The 24,546-nt window shown below is 37.7% G+C and overlaps 1 protein-coding gene across 1 annotated transcript in view; it reads right to left on the bottom strand.

The window, feature by feature from the left end:
• PAK3 (p21 (RAC1) activated kinase 3) overlaps positions 1-24,546 on the bottom strand; it is a 121,170-nt gene that overhangs the window by 15,410 nt on the left and 81,214 nt on the right. Inside the window, exons 8-12 of the mRNA XM_037060161.1 lie at positions 22,441-22,489; positions 22,028-22,140; positions 20,608-20,725; positions 19,066-19,165; positions 18,393-18,589 (exon numbers count right to left, since the gene is read on the bottom strand). Coding sequence (XP_036916056.1) covers positions 18,393-18,589; positions 19,066-19,165; positions 20,608-20,725; positions 22,028-22,140; positions 22,441-22,489 — 577 coding nt within the window. The remainder of the gene's footprint in view (positions 1-18,392; positions 18,590-19,065; positions 19,166-20,607; positions 20,726-22,027; positions 22,141-22,440; positions 22,490-24,546) is intronic.

Here is a 24,546-nt window from a genome sequence, read left to right as displayed (position 1 = left end):
AGCAAAGAAAAAAACCACATCATCATATCAAAGATGCAGAAAAAGCCTTTGATAAGATAAAACACCCATTTAGGATAAAGGCACTGAGCAAAGTGGGAATAGAGGGAACATTCCTCAATATAATAAAGGCCATATATGAGAGACCTACAGCCAACATCATACTCAATGGGCAAAAACTAAAAGCATTTACACTAAGATCAGGAACAAGACAAGGTTATCCACTTTCACCACTTATATTTAATGTAGTATTGGAAGTTTTAGCCTCAGCAATCAGGCAAGAAAAGGAAATAAAAGGCATTCAAATTGGAAAGGAGGAAAGAAAACTGTCATTGTTTGCAAATGGTGTGATAGTGTACATGGAAAATCCTATAGACTCTACCAAAAAACTGCCTGAACTAATAAATGAATTTGGGAAAAAAGCAGGTTACAAAGTCAATATCCAGAAATCAAAGGCATTTTTGTATACTAACAATGAATCACCAGAAGCAGAAATCAAGAAAAAAAATCCCATTTGATATTGCAAAAACAGAAATAAAATATCTGGGAATAAACCTAACCAAGGAGGTAAAAGACATGTATGCAGATAACTACACAACATTGAAGAAAGAAATCAAGGAAGACACAAACAAATGGAAACATATACCATGTTCATGGATTGGAAGAATTAACACCATCAAAATATCCATACTACCCAAAGTAATTTACAGATGTAATGCAATACCTATCAAAGTACCAATGGCATATTTCACAGACATAGAACAAACACTTCAAAAATTTATATGGAACCATAAATGATCCAAATAGCAGGTGCAATATTGATAAAGAAGAATAAAGTAGGAGGGATCACAATACCTGATATCAAACTGTATTACAAGGCCACTGTAATCAAAACAGCCTGGTACTGGCATAAAAACAGGCACATAGACCAATGGAACAGAACAGAGAGCCCAGACATAAATCCAACTCTCTACAGTCAATTAATGTAGAGACAAAGGGGGCAGTAACATAAAATGGGGTAAAGATAGCCTCTTCAACAAATGCTTTTGGTAGAACTGGACAGCTATGTGTAAAAAAAATGAAACTTGAGCACAAATTTACACCATACACCAAAATAAATTCAAGGTGGATAAAAGACTTAAAAATAAGCTGTGACACCATTAAAGTTCTAGAGGAGAACATTGGCAAGAAAATCTCAAATATTTCACGCAGCATCCTTTTTAATGATATGTCCCCTAGAGCAAGGAATATAAAGGAAAGAATAAACAAATGGGGTCTCATCAAAATAAAAAGCTTCTGCCTGGCTAAAGAAAACAGCATTAAAATAAGAAGACAACCAACTGTTTGGGAAAACATATTTGCCATGATACCTCAGACAAAGGTTTAATCTCCAAAATATACAAAGAACTCACACGACTTCACTCTAAGAAGACAACTAACCCTATTAAAAAATGGGGAAAGGACTTGAACAGACACTTCTCCAAGGAGGACATACAGAGGATCCAGAGACACATGAAAAGATGCTCAATATCGCTTGCTATCAGAGAGATGCAAATTAAAACCACAATGAGATACCACTTTACACTGGTGAGAATGGCTATCATAAACAAAGCAATAAACAACAAATTTTGGAGAGGGTTTGGGGAAAAGGGGACTCTAGTCCACTACTGGTGGGATTGCAGACTGGTACAACCATTATGGAAAACAGTATGGAATTTTCTCAGAAAACTAAAATTGGACTTGCCTTTTGACCCAGCAATTCCACTGCTGGTATTGTATCCTAAGAACCCTAAAATACCAATCCCAAAGAACATATGCACCCCAATATTCATAGCAGCACAATTTATAATAGCCAAGAGTTGGAAGCAACCTAGGTGCCCATCAGTAAATGAATGGATCAAAAAACTATGGTACATATACACAATGGAATTCTATGCAGTAGAGAGAAAGAAGGAGCTCCTACCTTTTACAACATCATGGATGAAACTGGAAAGCATTATGCTGAGTGAAATAAGCCAGGTGTTGAAGGACAAATACCATATGATATCACATTTAACAGGAAGCTAAACAACAAAACAAACAAGGAAGCAAAATATAACCAAGACACTGAAATAGAGAACAGGGGTCAGTGACCAGAGTGGAGAGTGGAGGGAATTTCAGGGGAAATAGTGGAGGGATATAGAGGAACAAATATAAAGGATACATGGACAACAATTAAGAAGGGTGGAAATGGGAGGGAGGGAGGAGTATGGGGGGTAGGATGGAATGGGAGTAATAAACAGAATAGTGTACTTGAAAAATAATTAAATAATTTTTTAAAAAAGGGGAAAAAAAGAAAGAATAATAAAAAATTTTTGAACCCTTAAAAAATTTAATATTAACTATACTTTTTTCCATTACCATTTAGTCCCCTTATACCTCCTCCCCCCAGCAATCACCACACTGTTGTCCATGTCCTGAGTCCTTCTAAGTCTCTGCTCAATCTCCCTTCCCCCAGCTGTCATCTGGCTCTCCACTTATGAGTCTGTCCCCATTTTCCTTATAGTTCAGGTTGTTCATTTCATTCCACCTATGACTGAAATCACATTGTATTTGTCTCTCTGTGACAGGCTTATTTCACTTAGCATAATGTTCTCCAGGTCCATCCATATTGTTGCAAAGGGCAAATTTTTCTTCTTCTTTCTGGCTGGGTAGTATTCCATTGTGTAGATATCCCAAAATTGGCTGTCGTTTTTTTTTTCATTTGAAGCTGTTTATTATTGTTTTTTTTTTTTAATTTTAATTGTTGTTTAGGTACAGTTTTTTTATCTGCTCATCTACTGATGGACAATTGGGTTGCTTCCACATCTTGGCAATTGCAAAAATCTCCAATGAATACAGAGGTGCTTATATTCTTTTGGATTACTGTTTTGGGTTTCTTTTATATAATCCAGGAAGTGGGATCACTGGGTTCATAGGCAGATACATTTTAATTTTTTTTAAATGTATAACCATACTGCTTTCTATAGTGGCTGCAACAATTTCTGGTCCCACCAACAGTGCAAAAGGGTTCCCCTTTCTCCACATCCTCTCCAGCACTTGTTGTTTATTGATTTATTGATGATAACCATTCTGCCAGGTAGAGATATCTCATTGTGGTTTTTAATCAGCATTTCTCTGATGATTAGTGATGTTGGGCATCTTTTCATGTGTCTATTGGCCATCTCTATGTACTCTTTGGAGAGGTGTCTATTCAGATACTTTGCCCATTTTTTATTTGAGATGTTTGATTTTTTGGTGTGAGTTTTATAAGTTCTTTATAAATTTTGGACATTAACACCTCATCAGATGTATTGGTGAATATTTCTCCCATTCTAAGGATTGTCCCTTCATCCTGTTGATGATTTTCTTTGTCATACAAAAAATCTTCATTTTGATGTAGTTCCACTGATTTCTTTCTTTTCCTGTTTCCTTTGCTGGGGAGTTATAGCTGATCAAATCTTGCTATGAGCAATATCCAAGATTTTGCTGCCTATGTTTTCTTCTACAATTTTTATGTTTCTGGGTCTAACATTCAAGTGTTTGACCCATTTTGAATTTATTGTTTTATGTGGTTTAACTTTTATTTATTTTTTGTTTCATAAATGACTTTATTGTTGTTCAATTACAGTTGTCTGCATTTTCTCCCCCCACTCCCATCAACACCATCCAAACCCACCTCCCTCCCGCTTCCACTTCCCCCCTTGGTTTTGTCTATGTGTCATTTATAGTATTTCCTGAATTTATTCTTGTATGTGGTGTAAGAAGGTGGTCAAGTTTCATTTTTCTGCACATATATGTCCCATTTTCCCAACACCACATATGGAAGAGACTATTTTTAGCCCATTTTATGTGCTTTCCTCCTCTGTAGAATATTAATTGACTATAAAAGTGTGGATTTATTTCTGGGCTCTCTATTCTGGTCCATTGATCTATGTTTCTCTTTTTATGCCAGTGTCACACCACTTTTATTATTATGGCCTTACAGTATAGTTTGATATTAGGTAGTATGATTCCTCCAACTTTATTCTTTCTCATCCTCATTGTTGCTACCTGGGGCCTTTTACAGTTCCATAGAAAATTTTGAAATATTCATTCTAGTTCTTTGAAATACATCAATGGAATGTTGATAAGAATTATGTTGAATCTACTGATTGCCCCGGGCAATATGTGCATTTTAATGACAGTAATTCTTCCCATCCATGAGCACGGTATGTATTTCCATTTACATGTATCTTCTTCAATTTCTTTCTTCAGTATCACATAATTTGCAGAGTACAGGTCTTTTACATCCTTGGATAGAGTTATTCCTAGGTATTCTGTTCCTTTTGTAGCAATTTTTAAAATTTATTTAATTATTTTTCAGGTAGAGTTTTCTGTCTATTACTCCCATCCCATCCCACACCCTGTGCTCCCCCTCCCTCCCATTTCCACCCTTCTTAATTGTTGTCCATGTATCCTTTATATTTGTTCCTCTATATCCCTCCACTATTTCCCCTGAAATTCCCTCCACTCTCCACTCTGGTCACTGTCAGCCTGTTCTCTATTTCAGTGTCTTTGGATATATTTTCCTTGCTTGTTTGTTTTGTTGTTTAGCTTCCTGTTAAAGATGAGATCATATGGTATTTGTCCTTCAACACCTGGCTTATTTCACTCAGCATAATACTTTCCAGTTCCATCCATGTTGCTGCAAAAGGTACCAATTTTGAATGGGATTAATTTCTCAATTCCCCTTCTGTCATTTCGTTATTGGCATATAAAAATGCAACTTATTTCTCTATATTAATTTTGTATCCTGCTACATTGCTGAATTCATTTGTTAGTTCTCGAAATTTCTTGGTGGAACTTTTAGGGTTCTTTCTACACTATCATGTCATCTGCAAGTAATGATAGTTTTACTTCTTCCTTTCCATTTGGATGCCCTTTATTTTTTCTTCTTGTCTGATTGCTGTGGCTAGGACTTTCACTAATATATTGAATAAAAAAGTAGAAAGTGGACATCCCTGTATTATTTCCAATCTTAAGGGTAATGCTTTTAGTTTTAGCCCATTGAGTATGATGCTGGCAGTGGGTTTGTCATATAGGGCTTTTAATATAATTAGGTATGTTTCCTCTAATCCCACTTTGCTGAGAGTTTTTAATGTAAGTTGAATTTTATCAAATGATTTTTCTGCATCTATTCATATAATTATGTGGTTCTTATCTTTCATTTTGTTTATGTAGTGAATCAATTTATTGCTTTTAGAATGTTGTATCATCCTTGCTTTCCAAGAACAAATCCCACTTGATCATGGTGTGTAATCTTTTTGATGTGTTGCTGTATTCATTTTGCTATTTTTTATTTTTAATTAAATTTTATAGATTATATTTACAATAGTCCTGATTTACCCCCTTTGCTGCCATGCACCCAGCAACCACCACTCCCTTGGGCAATTCTCTCCATTGTTCTGTCCATAGGTAACGAGTATAAGTTCTTTAACTACTCCATTTCCTATACTGTACTTAACACCCCCATGGCTATTCTGTAACTACCTATTTGTACTTCTTTTTAAAAACATTTTTGTTGTTGTTCAAGTACAGTTCTCTGCCTTTCCCCTCACCCCTCCCCACAACCCTACTGTCCCCACCTCCCTCCCCTATTTCCACCCCCCTTGTTGTTGTCCAAACGTCCTTTATAATGTTCCTGTAAACCCTTCACCCTTTCCCCCCATATACCCTCTCCTCTGGTCACTGTCAGCCTGTTCTCAATTTCAATGTGTTTGGCTATACCTTGCTTGCTTGTTCATTTTATTGATTAGGTTCCTCTTAATGGTGAAATCATATGATATTTTTCTTTCACAGCCTGGTTTATTTCACTTAGCATAATGCTCTCCAGCTCCATCCATGCTGTCACAAAGGGTAGGAGCTCCTTATTTCTATTTGTACTTCTTAACTCCTCACCTCTTCACCCAATCTGCCACAACCCCTCCCATCTTGCAGCCATAAAAATGTTCCCTGTATCCATGATTGTGTCTCTGTTCTTGTTTGCTTAGATTTCCTTTTCGATTCAGTTGTCTATAGATATGTATTTCTTCCCATTTTGTTCATAGTTTTGATCTTCTTATTTTTATTAAATAAGTCCTTGCAATACTTCATATAATAATGGCTTGGTGATGATGAACTCCTTTAGCTTTTTCTTATCTGGGAAGTTCTTTATCTGCCCTTTGATTCTAAGTGATATATTTGCTCCATAGGGCAATCTTGACTGTAGGTCCCCGATTTTCATGACTTTGAATATTTCTTGCCAATCCCTTCTAACCTGAAAAGTTTACTTTGACAAATCAGCTGACAGTCTTATGGGAACTCCCCTGTAGGTAACTAACTGCTTTTCTCTTGCTGCTTTTAAGATTCACTCTTTAACTTTAACCTTTGGCATTTTAATTATGATGTATGCTGAGCCTATTTGCATCCATCTTGTTTGGGACTCTGCATTTTCTGGACTTGCATCTCTATTTCCTTCACCAAATTAGGGAAATTTTCTGTTGTTATTTTTTCAGATAGATTTCCACTTTCTTGTTCTTTCTCTTCTCTTTCTGGCACACCTAGGATGCAAATGCTGGAATGCTTGAAGTTGTTCCAGAGGCTGTTTACAGTATCCTCAGTTTTTTAAAAATTCTTTTTTCTTATTGTTCTGATTGGTTATTTTCTGCTTCTTTATGTTCCCAAAATTGATTTGATTCTTGCCTTCATCCACTCTACTCTTGTTTCCCTGTAAATTGTTCTTAATTTTAATTAGTGTATCCTACATTTCTGACTGGATTGCTTTTATGCTGTTACAGTCCTTATGAAGTTACTTGAGTATCCTTATAATCAGTGTTTTGAACTCTGCATCTCATAGATTGCTTATCTACATTTTGTTTAGCTCTTTTTTCTGGAGTTTCAATCTATGCTTTCATTTGGGCCATGTTTCTTTGTCTCCTCATTTGGGCAGTCTCTTTGTGTTTGTTTCTATGTATTAGGTAGAGCTCCTTTGACTCCATCTTGATATTATTGCCTATTGTAGTAGGTGTCCTGTAGGTTGCAGGGGCACAGCCTCCCCTATCATCCAAGCTGGGTGCTCAAAGTGTGCCCTTTGTGTGGGCTTAGTACACCCTCCCCTAATAGTTGAGTTGTTGCTGTTGGCTGGTCAATGGTGGGAAGATTTACCCAGGCCAGTCAGTTGCAATGATTGGCTATGACAACTGACCACCATCCTATAACCACTATGGAGGATCAACTGTGCAGAGGCAGGGTGGTGGTGCTCTAATGTGGCCTGTAGCTTTCCACTGGGTACACAGGCCCTGATATTTCCTGGGTGTTGCAGGCCAAGGTCAGTTTCCACCCATATTCTGTGCAGGGCCACTCTGCCTGCACTGTAGAACAATCTGAGATGGCCGCTACTTGTGCTGAGCTTCGAGATTCCCAGGCAAAGCCAAACTGTGAATCTAGGCTGGTTGCTGCTAGAACCATGCCTGGGGACAGTCAGCAAGAAATACAGGGGCTGGGGGCTCACTGAGGGTAGATGTTGCTTGTTTAAAAGAATTTAGGAAGTTGTGAAACATGAGCTAAGACCAGCTATTCATATGGAAAGGTCACTGTTAACAGCTCTAAATTGGGAGGGACAGAGCCCCAGTGGACCCCCAGGGCAAGGCAAAGAGGGTTAGCCAGGTTGATTGAGTCTAAGATATGGCATCTGCCTGTCACCTCTGTGGCACCAAAGGGGAGGGTTTAGAAAAGTGGCAATGTCCTCTGCCTGCCTTTCTGTCTGGGAGAAAGCTGTCCCCCAGCTCTTGCCTTGATGCCAGACACTTCAGTTCCTCTCTGTATGCCGCTGGTGCCTTTCAAGCTGCTACCTTGCTGCTGGAGCTCAGAGGGAGTGAGTCTGAGTAAGTCTGTGCATGGGTTCATGAAGAGGAACTAGTTGGGACTCCTGAAGTTTATCCTACCACCTCAGTCCCCACTGGTTTTGCAGCCAAAAGATATGGGGACTTCTACTCCTGCCACTGAAACTGTGGGCTGGGGTTCAGAATCCTTGCTCCTGAGTTATCCCTCCCAAATATTTATCCACCATCTATGAATGTGGGACCTGGTCGTCCATGTCTCTGCTCCTTCTAAGTCTGAATGGTTGTGATTTCTTTAATCCAGTAGTTGTCAGACTCTCATTCAGCTTGATTTCTCATGGTTCTGAGTGATGACTGTCCTATAATTTAGTTGTAATTTTGATGTGGCTGTGCAAGGAGGAGAGCTGTGTTTACCTATGCTGCAATCTTGACTGAGAGTTTTGGTTTGCTAATATTTTGTTGAAGATTTTAGTGTCTATGTTCATCAGTGATACTGGCCTATGATTTTCTTTTTTGTACTGTCTTTATTTGGTTTTGGAATTAGGATAATACTGGCCTCGTAAAATCATTTTGGGAACCTTCCCTCATCTTGAATTTTATGAAGTAGTTTGAAAAAGAGAGGTGTTAGTTCTTCTCGGAATATTTGCTAAAATTCACCTGTGAAGCCATCTGATACAGGGCTTTTGTTTGTTGAAATTTTTTTCATTATTATTTCAGTTTCACTACATATAATCTGACTATTCATATTCTCTGATTCTCCCTGATTTTTTTTGAAGATTGCATGTTTCTAGGAATTTATCTATTTTATCCAGGTTGTCCAGTTTGTTGTCATATAGTTATTTATAATATTTTCTTACAATCCTTTGTATTTCTCTGGTGTCAGTTGTTATTTCACCTCTTTCATTTCTGATTTTATTTATTTGGGTACTCTCTCTTTTATTTTCATGAGTCTGGTTAAAGGTTTGCCGATCTTGTTTATCTTTTCAAAGAACTATTTAGTGGATTCATTGATCCTTTATATCATTTTTTAGACTCTATTTCATTTATTTCTGCTCTGATCTTTAATATTCCCTCAATTCTATTCACTTCAGGCTTTGCTGGTTGTTCTTTTTCAAGTACGTTTAAGTGTGAAGTTTGATTTGTTTATTTGAGCTTTTTCTTGTTTTGTTTTGTTTTTTGAGATAGCCTCATAATGCTATGTATTTCCCTCTTAGGACTGCTTTCCCCGTGTACCACAGATTCTATATTGTTGTGTCCTCATTTTCTTTGTTTCAAGGTATCTTTTGATTTCTTCCTTGATCCCATTTTTGACACATTCATTGTTTGATAACACACTATTCAGCTTCCATGTCTTTGCATGTTTTTTCAGTGGTCTTCTTCTGGTTGAATTGTAGTTTCACAGCATTATGGTCAAGGAAGATGCTTGATATGATTTTAATCTTCTTAAATTTATTGAGACTTGTTTTTTCCCCTTAAAATGTGGTCTATCCTAGAAAACATTACATGTGCACTTAAAAACTATGTATATTCTATTGCTTTGAGGCAAAATGTTCTGAACATATCCATTTGATCTAGTGTATCATTTAAGGCTGCTGTCTCCTTGTTGGCTTTCTGCCTGGAAAATCTATCTATTGATATTAATGGGTATTGACTGTATTTCTGTCGATGTCTCCTTTTATGTCCATCAAGATTTGTTTCATATATAAATGCTCATCTGTTGGGTGTGTAAATGTTTACTAGAGTTATATACTCTTGCTGGATTGTTCCCTTTATCATTATGTAGTGTCCTTCTTTGTCTCTTACTATAGCCTTGGTTTTAAAGTCTATTTTGTCAGATATAAGTATTGCTACCCCGGCTTTTTTTTCTTTTCCACTTGCATAAAATATCTTTTCCTGTCCCTTTACTTTTAGTCTGTGTGTATCTTTTGACCTCAGTTGTATCTCTTGGAATCAGCGTGTATGTGGGTCTTCTTTTCTTATCCATTCAGCTACCCTCTGTCTTTTGGTTGGTGCATTTAAGCTATTTACATTTAAGGTGATTAATGATATGTTTTTACTGCCATTTTGTTGTTAGATTATTTTCCTCTGTTTTTGTTCTTACTGTTTTTCTTCTTTTTCTTCCTAAAGCAAGGTCTTTAACATTCGTTAGAGTATTGGTTTTGTGTTAACAAACTACTTTAGCTTTTTATTGTTTGGGAAGCTCCTTATTTTGCCTTTGATTTTAAATTATAGCCTTGCTGAGTAAGTCACTTTGGTTTTAGGTCTTTGCTCTTCATCACCTTGGATATTTCATGCCACTCCTTTCTGGTCTGAAATGTTTCTGTTGAGAAAGCACATGGCAGTCTAATTGGTGCTCCCTTTCATATAAATACATGCCTCTGTCTTTCGACTTTTAGGATTTCCTACTTGTTTTTCATCCTTGCATTTTAACTATGATGGGTTTCAGTGTAGGCCTCTTTGGGTCCAACTTCTTTGGGACTCTTTTCTTTTTTAAATTATTTTCAGAGAGAAGGGAAGGAGGAAGAGAGGGAGAGAAATATCAATGTGTGGTTTCCTCTCACATGCCCCTTACTGGGGACTTGGCCCATAATCCAGACATGTGGCCTGACTGGGAGTTGAACCAGCAACCCTTTGGTTCACAGAACACACTCAATCCACTGAGGTACACCAGCTGGGACTATTTGGGTCTCTTTGAGCTTCCTGGACTTGTGGGTCTTTTTCCTTCATCAGATTAGGAAAGTTTCCAGTCATTATTTTTCCAGATAGGTTCTTGATCCTTTGCTCACTTTCTTCTCCCTCTGGTATGGTATGGATGTTGTTATGCTTCATGTTGTCCAAAATGTTTCTTAAGCTTTCCTCATTTTTTAAAATTATTTTTTCCTTTTTGCTGCTCAGCCTGGGTGTTTCCTTCTACCTTGACTTCCAAATCACTGATTCAGTCCTCTACTTCATATAATCTACTCTTTATTCCTTCCAGTATATATTTTATTCCAGATATTCCAGTCTTTATTTCTGACTGGTTCTTTTTTCCTCTAGTATTTTCATTCCTTTTTTCAATTAAAAATGTATTGTTGTTCAATTACAGTTGTCCCCAATTCTCCCCCTTTATTCTCCCCTGCCCTGTTCACCCATCCCTTCCACATTCAATCATTCCTCTCATTGTGTTTGTCCATGGATCCTTTACACACATCCCTTGACTTAACCTTTCCCCATTTTACTCCTCTCCCCCTCCCTTCGGGTCATTGTCAAGAGGTTCTTTATTTCCATGTCTCTGGTTCTATTTTGCTCACTTATTTGTTTTGTTGATTAGGTTCCATTTATAGATGAAATTATATGGTATTTGTCTTTCACCACCTGGCTTATTTCACTTTGCATAATACTCTCCAGTTTCATCCATGCTGTTATGAAGGGTAGGAGTTCCTTCTTTCTTTCTGTTAGGTAGTATTCCATTGTGTAAAAGTACCACAGTTTTGGGATCCACTCCTTTACTGATGGGCACTTAGGCTGTTTCCAGCACTTGGCTATTGTCATTAATGCTGCTATGAACATTGGGGTGCATAGGTTCTTTTGAACTGGTGTTTCAGGGCTCTTAGGGTAAAATTCAAGCAGTGGAATTGCTGTGTCAAAAGGCAGTTTCATTTTTAGTTTTTTGAGGAAACTCTATACTGTTTTCCATAGTGGCTGCACCAGTCTTCATTCCCACCAACAGTGGACTAGGGTTTCCTTTTCTCTATAACCTCACCAGCATTTGTTGTTTTTTGATTTGTTTATTATGGTCATTCACTGATGTGAAGTGGTATCTCATTGCATTTTTAATTTACATCTCTCTGATGGCTAGTGACGCTCAGCATCCTTTCTTACATCTACGGGCCCTATGTATGTCTTCCTTGGAGAAGAGTCTGTTCAGGTCTGACTAGTCCTTTTCTATGGTTTCTATGTCTTTTTTTCATGGTGTTGAGTATCTTTATAATCATCACTCTAAATTCTCTATCCGATAAATTGCTTACCTCCATTTCATCTAGCTCTTCTTTTGGAGAATTCTCTTGTTCTTCCATTTTCAGTCTGTTTCCTTGCTTTTCCAGTTTGGCTGCTTCTTTGTATTTGCTTCTAAGAAATAGATCTGCAAAACTCTGGTATAGGCCTTTGTCAGATGCTGCTTGTCAATGGCCCTATTCAAGCTGTTTGGAGCTATCAGAGATCCACAGTGTGTAGCTCCCCCTGATGAGCCTGAGTGTGAGCTGGAAGAACCAGGCTGCACACCAAGGCTAGCTTTTATTACCACCCAGCCCTGGGAGGGTCATCCGAAGTTTCATAGAGCTCCCTGAGATCCGCCTTAGTTGTTTAACTAATTAATGATATAGCATCAAGCTGTAGTCAGCAGCTCAGCTTCAGCACCACAGGGTAGGCTAGAGCAACTCTTGTGGGTCAGGCCATTGCTTCCCCTCATGTTGATGCCATTCAGAGATGAGTGCTCTGTCTATGAAAGCTGGCTCCTGCAGTATGGGGGATGACAGCACAGGGATCCTGGTGGCCGTTCCTCCAGTTCTCTCCCCAGATCTACTGACCTCAGACTCCTCTGAATCATCTCTAGTCCTCTCTTTCCTCCCTCTGCTGGAGCCCAGGTGAAGTGGCTGAAAATGAAATTTGTGCACTGACCCTTTAAGAGGCCCTCTGCATCTCCAGCCACCTCTTTCTGGAAGACAGAAACCCTGCTGTTTTCCACAGCTGGATGTTTTCTGGGTTCCTTTTCTGGATTTGGTGCTGAAGGCTGGAGAGCCAGGCTTGGGGTTTAGACCCCACACTTCTCAGGGGAAACCACCCTAGACACTTAAATATCCCTCTGGATCTTCAGTTGCCACCTGTGGAAGCCCAGCTAGGCCTCTCATGCCTCCTCCACACTCCCTACCAGTTTCATTGTGGTGAAGTAGTTTTTTTCTCTCTGTCTATGGTTATAAGGCTTCTCTCCACCTAGTGTTCATTTTGTCATTCAGGATATTTCTCTACAACTTAGTTATAATTTCAGATTGGTCCTGGGAAGAGGTTAGTGTAGCTTCCACTTATTCCTCTGCCACCTTGGATCACTGACCAATCACAGGTTTTAAATTTTATATTTTATTTATTTGTTTGTTTGTTTATTTATTTATTTTTAGGGAGAGGGGAAGGGAGGGAAAAAGAGAGGGAGAGAAGCATCAATATGTGGTTGGTTTTTGCACACCCCCTACTGGGGACCTGGCCCACAACCCAGGCATGTGCCCTAACTTGTAATTGAACCAACGACTCTTTGGTTCACAGGCTGGTACTCAATCCACTGAGCCACACCAGCCAGGGTTAAAAATTATATTTACAATTAATGAAAGCAAGCCAGGTTGATGAGCAGAACACTAACATTTGATTTGCACATTGAAGGAAAGTTTGATGTTAACCCCAGTCACTTTCATAAACATAAAGAACAATATATGGGTCACATAACAACATGTCCACGGTCAATTATGTTGAGTGCAAAGACTTCAGGCAGTGGGAGAAAGAAGAAGAAGCTTGTCTCCTCTCTGTTACTGGAAGGGTACCAACATCATAACATAACTCTCTAACCTTTAAAAGGCATTTTATAAACAAATTAAGTCAATTAGTACATAGTTAATTTACTATTTAAGAAATCCGACTTCCGCCAAGATGGAGGCATAGGTGGAAACACTGTGCCTTCTTCCACAACCAAGTTTGAATACAACAAAGGTTTAGTAAACAAAGATGCAGCCAAAGAACAGAAAACTGAACTATAGAGCAGTCCAACAGCAACGAACCTTTCAACCAGGACCAGTAAGAGGGGCAGAGCCAGCAGTAGAGCAGGGTTGGGCAGGAAAGATCCCCTGACCCAGGCACGCAGGCACCTGGGGTAGCAGCGTGGACCCAGGACCTAGTGAGGGAGCAGGGCGGCAGGTTGACCACAGTCGCACATTCATACGCAGTGGGAAGGATGGGATGGCCCCGGGCTGCGGGAGGCAGCGGGAGGCGCAGAGGGGACCGCCATTGCTTTCCTTTGACCCTGCCCCCACATACAGCGTCACAACCCAGTGACTGGGTCATCTGGCCGTGGTGAACACCTAGGGCTCCACACCGCAAACAGAACAGGCACAAACAGTCCAAAATATGGCTCAAGGAGAACTCAAAGCCCCAGAGCCAATAACTCTAAGCGAAAAAGAAATTGCAAACCTCTCAGACGCACAGTTCAAAATACTGGTGATCAGGATGCTCACTGAACTGATTGATTATACTCACAAATTAGAGGAACATATGAAGGCTAAACTAATTGAAATGAAGGGAAATGCACAGGAAACCAATAGTGATGGAAAGGAAACTGGGACTCAAATCAAGGGAGTGGACCAGAAGGAAGAACGAAACATCCAATCAGAAAAGAATGAAGAAACAAGAATTTAAAAAATGAGGAGAGGCTTAGGACCCTCCGGGATATCTTTAAACATTCCAACATCCGAATTATAGGGGTACCAGAAGGGGAAAAGAAACAGCCACGAGTGAAAAACTTATCTGAACAAATCATAAAGGAGAACTTCCCAAGTCTGGCAAAGAAAATAGACTTCCAGGAAATCCAGGAAGCTCAGAGAGTCCCAAAGAAGTTGGACCCAAGAAGGAACACACCAAGGCACATCATAATTGCATTAGCCAAGATTAAAATGAAGGAGAGAATCCTAGAGGCAGCAAGAGATAAGGGGACAGTCACCTACAAAGGACTTCCCATCAGACTGTCAGTGGATTTCTCAAGAGACCGTACAGGCAAGAAGGGGCTGGAAAGAAGTGTTCCAAGTCATGAAATCCAAAGACCTACATCCAAGATTGCTTTATCCAGCAAAGCTTTCATTTAGAATGGAAGGACAGATAAAGTGCTTCTCAGATAAGGTCAAGTTCAAGGAGTTCATCATCACCAAGCCCTTATTATATGAAATGTTAAAGGGACTTACCTAAGAAAAAGAAGACAAAAAATATGAACAGTGAAAGGACAGCAAACTCACAGTTATTAACAACCACACCTAAAACAAAAGCAAAACAAGAGGACAGCTAGATCAGGAGTGGAACCATAGAAATGAAGAACACATGGAGGGTTAACAACAGGGGAGTGGGAGGGGGGAGAAGGGGGGAGAAGGTACAGAAAATAGCATAGACAGTAGGTAGAAAATAGATAGGGGGGAGGGCAAGAATAGTAGGGGAAATATAGAATCTAAAGAACTTGAGACACGTGGTCATAAACTAAAGGGGGGGATGGTGGGGGGAATACAACAACTGTAATGGTATAATCAATAAAATATATTAAAAAGCAAGAAATCCTAACCATTTATAACTAGAGGTGGTAGGTAGTAGCTAATTCTTTGCATCAATGGTGTGTTAACAGGCGATATTCATAGAGCATGCTCAGTTGCAACTGATGCAACAAAGACAAAAAAATCCACAGTGAAATGCAAACTATAGGATGAAGATATATAGGCCCCGAATTCAACTTTAACCTCTCCTGTTCAGTGTTACCTGTCTATGATAAATTAACTGAATTATGTTAACCCTCTGCTCCTTGAGGAAATAGGAGTATAACCAGTGTGGAGGGGAAGATTTGGGGAAAGTGGGATATCTAATCACTCCTCTTGGAGTAAAAAGCATGCCCAGAATCCTTTCTTTCATTTTCTTTTCTCACATTTTTATTCATATATGTGTCTCTCTAATATATTTCTTACACTGTGCTAGACACTGCTAGGTGGTTTTCATGCATTATTTCATTTAGCTTTCATACTAATTCTGTAAGATATATATATTATCCCCAATTTTACACAAAAGACCCAGCATATAAAAGTTTTATGTGATTTGCACAAGGTCACAGAGCTTACAGGTTGTGGGCCAGGACATACCTAGATCTGCCTGACTACATGGGCCAATTATTTTACATCAACATGCTACCCTTACTCTACCATTCTGTCTTCCTTCCATTTATTTTCTTTTTCCTCCTTAAAGCCTAAAGTGGTGGATGGGTGGTAGTACTGGAAGGATTTTTAAAGAAAAAAGGACTAACCTAGTTTTTCTTTATAATTCTGAAGGTGTGTGATTTTCTATTTCCCTACACATGGCCTGGCGACCAGTATCTAAGAAAACATGGGCTTTCTACAGGCTCATGTTACATTTTTTTCTGCAATCTCTTCATGCTTTCAGCAACATTTTTTTAACAATCTGAAATAAGGGCATATAGCCTGAAACACTGAGTTTTCTTTCTTTAAGAGAGCATGAGAATAACATACTGAAAATAAAAACTAAGAAAGTACTTGTGGTGACCAACAAAGAGATAGAGGATTTGTTGATTTTTTTCATTGGAGGTTGAACACTGGAGAGAAGTAATGAGTAAAGTTAGACTAAATCCTTATCAGTGGACTTCAACAGGGTGGTCTTTCTGACAGGTCTTTTTGTTATATAGCCTTAATGTAGGCTTCCTGAACCTGGTGTTTTGTTGATCTGCAAGTACTTGTTTAGATACAAGGCTGTGGATTCTAAGAGACAAGGTATTAATTAAGAGTTCTAATCCCGGCTAGAAGATGGGTATAAAGATTAAATGTTGTTTCCTTTTTTCTAATAGTTAACAGCCTAGCAAAAGAGAGATCAATTGTAATGGGGAACTGAAGAAGCTGATAACGGCATTATTGTGACCAGTTGCTTTAGAGTCATTTACTTAATCCTTAAATTTTCCAGGTTATAATTTACTCATTAGAAGGCAGAAAGCAAAACAGCCATAATCCTGCTTAGTGCCTCCAAACTCCAAAGAATTAGAGCAAGAAACCTCGGAAACAATAGGCCTGATGTGTTTTCTTGCTGATATTTCTTAACAAGCAAAGGTGGTTAAACAATGAGGACAAGCCAAAGTAATTATCCTGATGTGCTGGTCCACAGGTCAGGGATGGGCTTGATTAAATTCATGGAGAGCTGACCTATAAACGTAGGAAAATGCCCCTTCTTTTCCACTCAGCCCTGCGGGCAGCTAATCAATGTCACATTTCACTTCCAGATTGAGACCAGAGCAATAGCCCAAAGCACTCATTAGGGAATTTACTCCACTCTTTTGTTTTCTAATTAGTGAAGGGACTAGGACAAGAGGACAAGAAGCAGAAAGGAATTTGGAGGGGACAAGAGGAGGCTTTCCCTCTCTCCTCCACACATAGGGAATGCAGGTCTAAATTACAAAATGTTCAACTGCAAAAGCAACAAGACAATTAGTTTGTAGGTTTATTTACATGTACAGAAAGCTACATATATTTGGCTTGAATATAAGCTTAATGTGCCAGGGGTGTTGAAACTTTTGGCATCTGCGTACCATACTGGAAGAAGAAGAGTTGTCTTGGGCCACATATTAAATACAGTGTGACATGTAATCACAAAAAAATATCATAATGTTTTAAGTAAATTTCTGGTTTTGTGTTGAGCTGTATTCACAGCTATTCTGGGCCACATGTGGCCCATGGGCCACAGGTTTGATACCCCTGGAACACATAATTATTTACTAAGGACAATGGTTTTTGCATATTAAGAGTAAATTCAATTTTAGATTTTTAGTGGTAATGATGCAAACAATTTTCAAGATGCCTGTGGCATTGCAGGTCTATTAAACAGACTGATTACATTTTGAGAGTAGAATTTGAATCTGTGCATATTTTTTGTCATTAGTGTGATAATCTTTATATATATAACACAGCTTCTAGTTCACCCTTTGGCTATATAGAATGAAATAGCTACTGGCTGACTTTTGTATTGAGCAAGCATTTCTTTCAAATTCCTTTGCCTTTCCCTCTCATGATCAACAGTATATCTGAGTTAAGATGGTATCGTTAAAGTATGAAATGGAGCTTTGCTCTCTTTGTACTGTAACCAGACTATGTAAAGATCAAGCCTCTAATTCTGCAGTAGCAAACTGAGTTACCCAACACAAATTATTTCCATTCATTTTCTACTTGACAGTCTAATTAATTTTGTGATTTCATCAGGCAGGCACTGTGTCTATCCTATGTTCCATTCACTGCCTACCAAGCTGTTACTAAAAAAAAATCATTACTGATAATAAATAAAATCTAATATTAAAAATTATAGCTCTTCTGGAAATGCATTTATTTACTTTGTTAAAGTAGTTATAAAGCAAGTATTTCCTAGATAGATCATTTAACCATAGCATGTGATAAAATGACTCTTTTCTTCCTGCATCGTGCTTTTTTTTAAAGCCTTTTTAACAGCAGGAAGCTAAACTAAAAACTTTTAAGGGTCCCTGCCATTAGAAATACTGATGTGAAAGCACTGAAAAAAACTGTTAGAATATCTTAGAAGAAACTAAAAATAGCTCCTAGTAATTTTGAAAATTATAACTTAAAGCTTCTATGTCACTTGTCCCAGGAAGGAGCCCATTCTGGCCAATTCTGTTGAAGACAAGAAATGACATTTTGCCTCTTCCCTTACCAGAGGATGAAGTACCTGAGTTTTCTTTTGACTTACCCTGAGGGGATTTTCATTAAGGTAAGGGGGTTCACCTTCCACCATTTCAATTGCCATAATCCCCAGAGACCAGATATCAACTTTCGGACCATAAGCTTTTCGAGTCACCACTTCAGGTGCCATCCAATAAGGAGTTCCCACCATAGTGCTTCGTTTACTTTGCTCAGGGGTGATCTGGGCACAGAACCCAAAATCAGCTGCAGAGAAGAAAAGTCCCTTAAAACCAGCTCAAATTATTTTTCTTTTATAATAGCTCATTTTCATATATGGTTGTACTTTCCTTTGTTAGACACTGAGCTTTTACAACTGTCTAGCTCATATCCTTTTGTTGTCTGATCTCTCAGCTGGTCCTGATTTTAAAAGGGTCTGAAATAGCTAACTGAAATGATGTCAGTCTGGTTCCCCCCAACTTACAGAACCCTTCAGTATTCTTATTATATGTCACCCAGCAGATGGAAGTCACTAGAAATTCTGAAATATTACCCCCCTCCCAAAATCTAGCCACAATCTACAGAAACACAGCATTACTTAAACACAGTTCTTTACTTAAAACTGGGCTCTAAATGCTTTCAAACCAATTGCTTTCAATAGCCATTTTCTTCTCAATATAGACAGTGAAAGAGCAGAAATCCCCCAAGACACTCTCAAACACCATCAGAACCAAAATACCTACTCAATTTAACAGAGCCATCCATCCCAAGGAGAATATTGTCACTCTTTATGTCTCTATGGATCACCTGGTTTGAATGCAAGAAATCCAAAGCTTGGAGGCACTATTGGATCAGGAAAAAAGGTTATAATTATATCACAAATAATTTTTAAAACTAAGTTTAATATAGATAAATTTTGGGAAGGAGTATAATTTTTTCTTGTCAAGTGAAATAAATTATGAAGTGCTTTAACATTATTTTGAAATTGCATTACCATTTACATCAGTGATACAATTTAGTTTATACATAGGAAACTCCTGAGTCAGACTACGACATGAAGAGTGATAGTATGATGAGTAGTACTAAGTCATTAATATTGTCAAACTAACCAATTAATAAAATCATACTTTGACCTAGTTATCTAGAGGGTATGGATTGAGGTTGGTCTTAAACAGATGCAGTAAGCTTCTGCTTCAATGGTATGATTTGATTCAGTAGGTCTGGAGTGGGGCCCAGGAACCTACATTTAAAACAAGTGCCCCAAGCTATTTCTGATGGACATCAAAGTTTGGGGACCACTATGAAGTAACTGTAGGTACCTGTTTGTAAATGGCTTTGCATGGCATTACTAGAAGATGGAACAAACAGACTCAGGGTCAAATATTCCCTTAAATATTATAAGTTTGATATATTACATGAATAGAAAATATATGTGTTTAGTGGATATGTGTGCATGTTTGGAGAGGAGAAAGTGAGAGTGAGAGGAGAGCAAGCAAAGAAGAAATTTAAGTGAAAATTTAAGATAAAATCAAGCAAAGACCAGCTGGAATTACTTGGTTTTATTTTTCTATCACTGTTTTTTAAGTTTCAGTGGGTCAAGATTCCTAATGTATCCATAGAAAACCTCATCACAATGAATGGAGTAGATGGTAATGCCTAATATAAAATTCCAATGAAGAGTGTCTTTTAATATTGAAAAAATAATATAATAAAATATTCTTGGTTTAGCTTCAAAATGGGTATATGCCACTTTTATTAGAAAAGAGGCAGATACTTTGATTCACTAGAGGGTTATGAGGGATGTCCAAATTTGTACTGTGGACACAACTACTTTTTGGGCTGAGAGAAGTCCTGGGTTAAATTATGTTCTAGAAAAATATAGGATTATAATATGGTCTGTATTTTCCCATGGCTTATTTGCACATACAAGAAAAAATAATGACCATGTAAAAATTCCTTCAAATCAGAAAGAAGTTCCATGTCAACATTACTGATTTCCATGTTCACTGAAAGTTAAAATCATGTAGGCTTAAATGTACCTTGTAAATGACATAATGGAACTCAAAAGATCCATATAAAAACAATTAAAATAAACAAGGGGCTGCAGGGGGAGGGAAAGGGGAGTGCTATTATGTTAGGATTTAAATTGCATTTAGGCTCTCCATTTTTTTCAGCAGAAGAAATGCACTATTATTACTTTGATGGTATAAACATTCTGAATAGAGATAAAGAAAGAACTTCCCATTTTGGTGTTTTCATCATCTAGAAATTTTCTATTTTCTTACCTCTCTGCAGACAGCTGCTATCTGTCCTTCATCCATACAGGTCTCTGTGACCACATCCGTCAAAGAGCCACCGGCCAAGTATTCCATGACTACCCATAGTTCATCACCTACTAAGTAGCTATAACAAGAGAAGAAAAAGACATTGACTCAGGTCTGAGAAAGTGGAGATTCTTCCACATTCCCATTAAGAAGGCAATTTGCAAACAGTCTTTCTGCATTTGATTATATTACATAACAAGAAGAGAATAGTAGTGATGATGGAAATGAGATAATTGCTTAAAGTTAGAAGAGAATATGCATGGAAACCAAAGGATCATCAGATGTGACTGTGTGCCATGGAGAAAGGAGCAAGGAGACCTCTTGTAACTGACTGCTACATTCCTTGTGAAAGCTAATTTCAATGAGCAGGATTAATGAATAGCCCTTTTGGATAACTCTAGCCACAATGTTGACTTCTTGGACTGCAGTGACCCATGGCATACAGATTTTTAGGCCCTTTATTCAGATCTTGGCATTATTTTTCATTCTCCTGAATTGATTACTGAAATGTTTTCCAGCAGTCACTAAATCAAAATGATTCATGTTTGCAATAAATTTACTGTGCCGAGGTGCCAGTTTTCATAGGAGTCAATTGTGACACTTTATGAAACAGTGATTTTTACTGTAAAATTTGACCCTTCTATTTTCACCTCCCTTTTTTCTCCTTCTGTACCACAGGTATACCTGGCTCAAAACACAGAAAGAAAGATCTTAAGCTCATTGAGGTAATAGACCTAGTCTTATTTCTTTTGTGTCCTAACCACAGAGTACATAGCACAGTGGAGCTAAACAAACACTTACTGAAATTGAATGAGACAGGTGTTAACCACAAGTGAAGAGCTGATGCTGTCTTTAAATGTCTATTTATAAACCACTTGCTAATACCACTGATGAAAGAGACATTAATTACCTGGTCTGGGAAAAAGGTTTGAGATTAAAGTTACAATTCCCTGTGCCTCATTATCAGTTAATTACAAAATATCCATTAGAGCAGGGCTACTGTAGACAGCCTTCCTCATTTAGACACCCAGACATTGCACTGGCTTCAAACAAACACTTGAAATAAATGTTTAACACCCCACAGCCCTCTCCTATATGCAATAGGCTATCTTTTGCCAAGACAAAGTCATGATCCCCAACAAGAAATTATACAAACTGCTCATGTTTAAAAGCAACACTATAAAATGTCTTCCAATGTTTGATGGATGGTCAAAGATAAGTGGATGCCAGTTTACCAATAGCTCTGATATTCTACTATTTTGTAGCATTTGAGAAATATTTATAGAATGAATACTAAATGAATAGACCCTAAATAAAATAATCTGTCAAGAAAATGACATACCATAAAGAAAACAAGTGCATAATGAGAGAAAACACTTACCTATCTAAATAATTAACAATATTGGGGTTCTTATTTTCCCTCATGACTAGAATTTCATTAATAATTAATTCTTTTTTGGGCTGCTGTTGAAGGTTCATCTGCTTTATGGCCACCTGAATGATGATTAAAATATAGGAATGAATTATAATTATTAAACTAAAAACAAACATCCACATTTTGGGGTATACAAATTCTTTATCTTAGTAAACTTTTACTTGGTACCACACACCCATTCCCCTTTCTGTGATTAATCATGAGTAAACTATCCCCTTCAGATACTTTGGATACCAAAAAAGAAAACAACATTAAGCCAGTGCTAACCATTGTTTTTCAGGCATAGATGCTACCAAAGAGGAAATCTGATCAATATGAATAAAGGAAAATAAAAATCAATATTGCATGTTAGCACTTACCTCTTGTCCTGTTGCAATATCTAGTGCTGTATAAACAGTACCTGATGCCCTGTGGAGAAAATTATTGATTGAATATGAAAAGTAGTATTGATATATTTTCTTTTTTTTAAAGATTTTTATTTATTTATCTTTAGAGGGGAAGGGAAGAAGAGAGGGATAGAAATATCAGTGTATGGTTGCCTCTCATGAGTCCCCTGCTGGGAACTGGCCTGCAACCCAGGCATGTGCCCTGACTGGGAATCGAACTGCCATCCTGTGGTTCACTGGCCTGCACTCAATCCACCGAGCTACACCAGCCAGGGCTCCACTATCCTTTTAAAATCTGCCATTTGTTGATTCTTGGTGGTATTCATGTTTGCATTCTAACTTCAATTACAGAGTTCCTTTGCTTTGTGAACAGAAATTGTCTAGCAAAGCTCAATTCATGGTAAGATTTTGTGAAACACTCATGCATTATGAACCACCTCCCCACCTTGATCTCCAAGAAAAAGGAAAAACTTAGTTATTTTTGTTAAAATGTTTGTGGTGAATAAAGGAATTAGGATAGAGATCAGTTCTGTAACTCTCCAGGCATAATAATGCTTCAACATTGCTATCTAAATTTTCTGGCAATTATTTGTTTCTCACTTGTTCTATATTTATCCTTTGCTGTTTTGTTCTTTAAGTGTAGGACTTCTCTTGTTATGTCAGCCATTTCTTTGTCTTTCTTCTCTTTGGATGAGCTAAAATATTTATCATAGGGCTAAGAAGCTTACACCACCTACTCCTAGGAATTAAATGAGTAGTATAGTAAAAGGAACATCTGAGTACTAATCGAGATTTGAGTTCTAACATTTGCCCTATCATTAAGCTACATGACCTTGGACTATTCATTTGGGCTAGTCATATTCCCTCTCTATTTCAGTCCCTTCACTTGGAAAATAATGATCACAGTAAAAGTAAACATGTATTGAGCATGTCATGTGTGTCAGACACTGCACTAAAAACCTCATATAAATTATCTTATGTAATCCTCACAATATTTCCATAATGCAAATGCTATTATCCCCATATTATAGATGGGGAATGTGAGCCTCAGAGAGGTTAAGAAATCTGTCCAAAGTTATAGACTTTATCATTTCTAAGCCTGTCCCTCTGACCTGCAAAATATAGGAGATGGGTTACTTCTAGAGTCCTTTCATTCCATGATCTAGAATTTATGAACTGTTCTTGCAACTTTGCATGGGCATTTAAATTCTATTGAATTTAAACTGAGAAATTATGCTTAATCAATTGGTGCCATTTGAACCAGGATTTGGTAATTTCAGAAATTTCTTAGATTACATTAATCAAATTGGTCTCTTAGTTTTGTATGTTTGAGATTCTGGGCTCAGAGCATTTAGTTGGTGTTCAATGAGTATTTGTTGAATAAACAAATTAATAAAAGTCTTTTCAAGCAAACATTCAATTACAATAAAACCTTGGATTTCTCTGAAGGAAACATTTCTTCTTTTACTTAAATCTACATAAAACTCTTCCCTCTTGGAAAAAAGTATCAGAAATTTTTAATATTAGCAGCCAGTTTGTGATTTGACCTTCCAAACTCAGAATTGCCTGAGTTTAAAGGCAATTAACTGGTCATCTGAAACTGGTATGTATTTCAGCTGCATAAGCCCTGAGCAACTATTGAAATCTATATGTTGAATGAAATTTAAAAACGCCTTTACTTGGTTTAATCCTATATATATAGACCACTTGCTCAATTCTTTCAGGTACAAAAAACTGATGATATCTGCAAAATTAGGTAATGAAAGTATCTGTGTCATAAAACTACAGAGAACTAAATGGTACAATTTTCTTTAACATTTAGTCCTGTGCCCAGATCAGAGTTGATGTTTAATATAGTAACTGCTGTTGTCATTATTTTGCTGCTGCCACTGTTAGCTTCACAGAAGAGGATCACTGATTTCTTAAGTTGCTGGTTGGCTCTCCCCAGTCTCCCAACCAAAACATTCTTCTTAGCATCCATAACTATTTTAAAAAAGGACAAGGACTAGTAGAATACTTTTTAGAAGTTCCATGTCCTTTTTCCCCCCTTACTTAAATAGTTTTGTTTTTTCTTTAAGT

This window comes from Sturnira hondurensis, unplaced genomic scaffold (genome assembly GCF_014824575.4).
Source record: "Sturnira hondurensis isolate 20B ecotype Veracruz unplaced genomic scaffold, ASM1482457v3 Scaffold0011391, whole genome shotgun sequence".
In the NCBI taxonomy this organism is placed as follows: domain Eukaryota; kingdom Metazoa; phylum Chordata; class Mammalia; order Chiroptera; family Phyllostomidae; genus Sturnira; species Sturnira hondurensis.
This window is presented reverse-complemented; position numbering and strand designations above follow the sequence as displayed.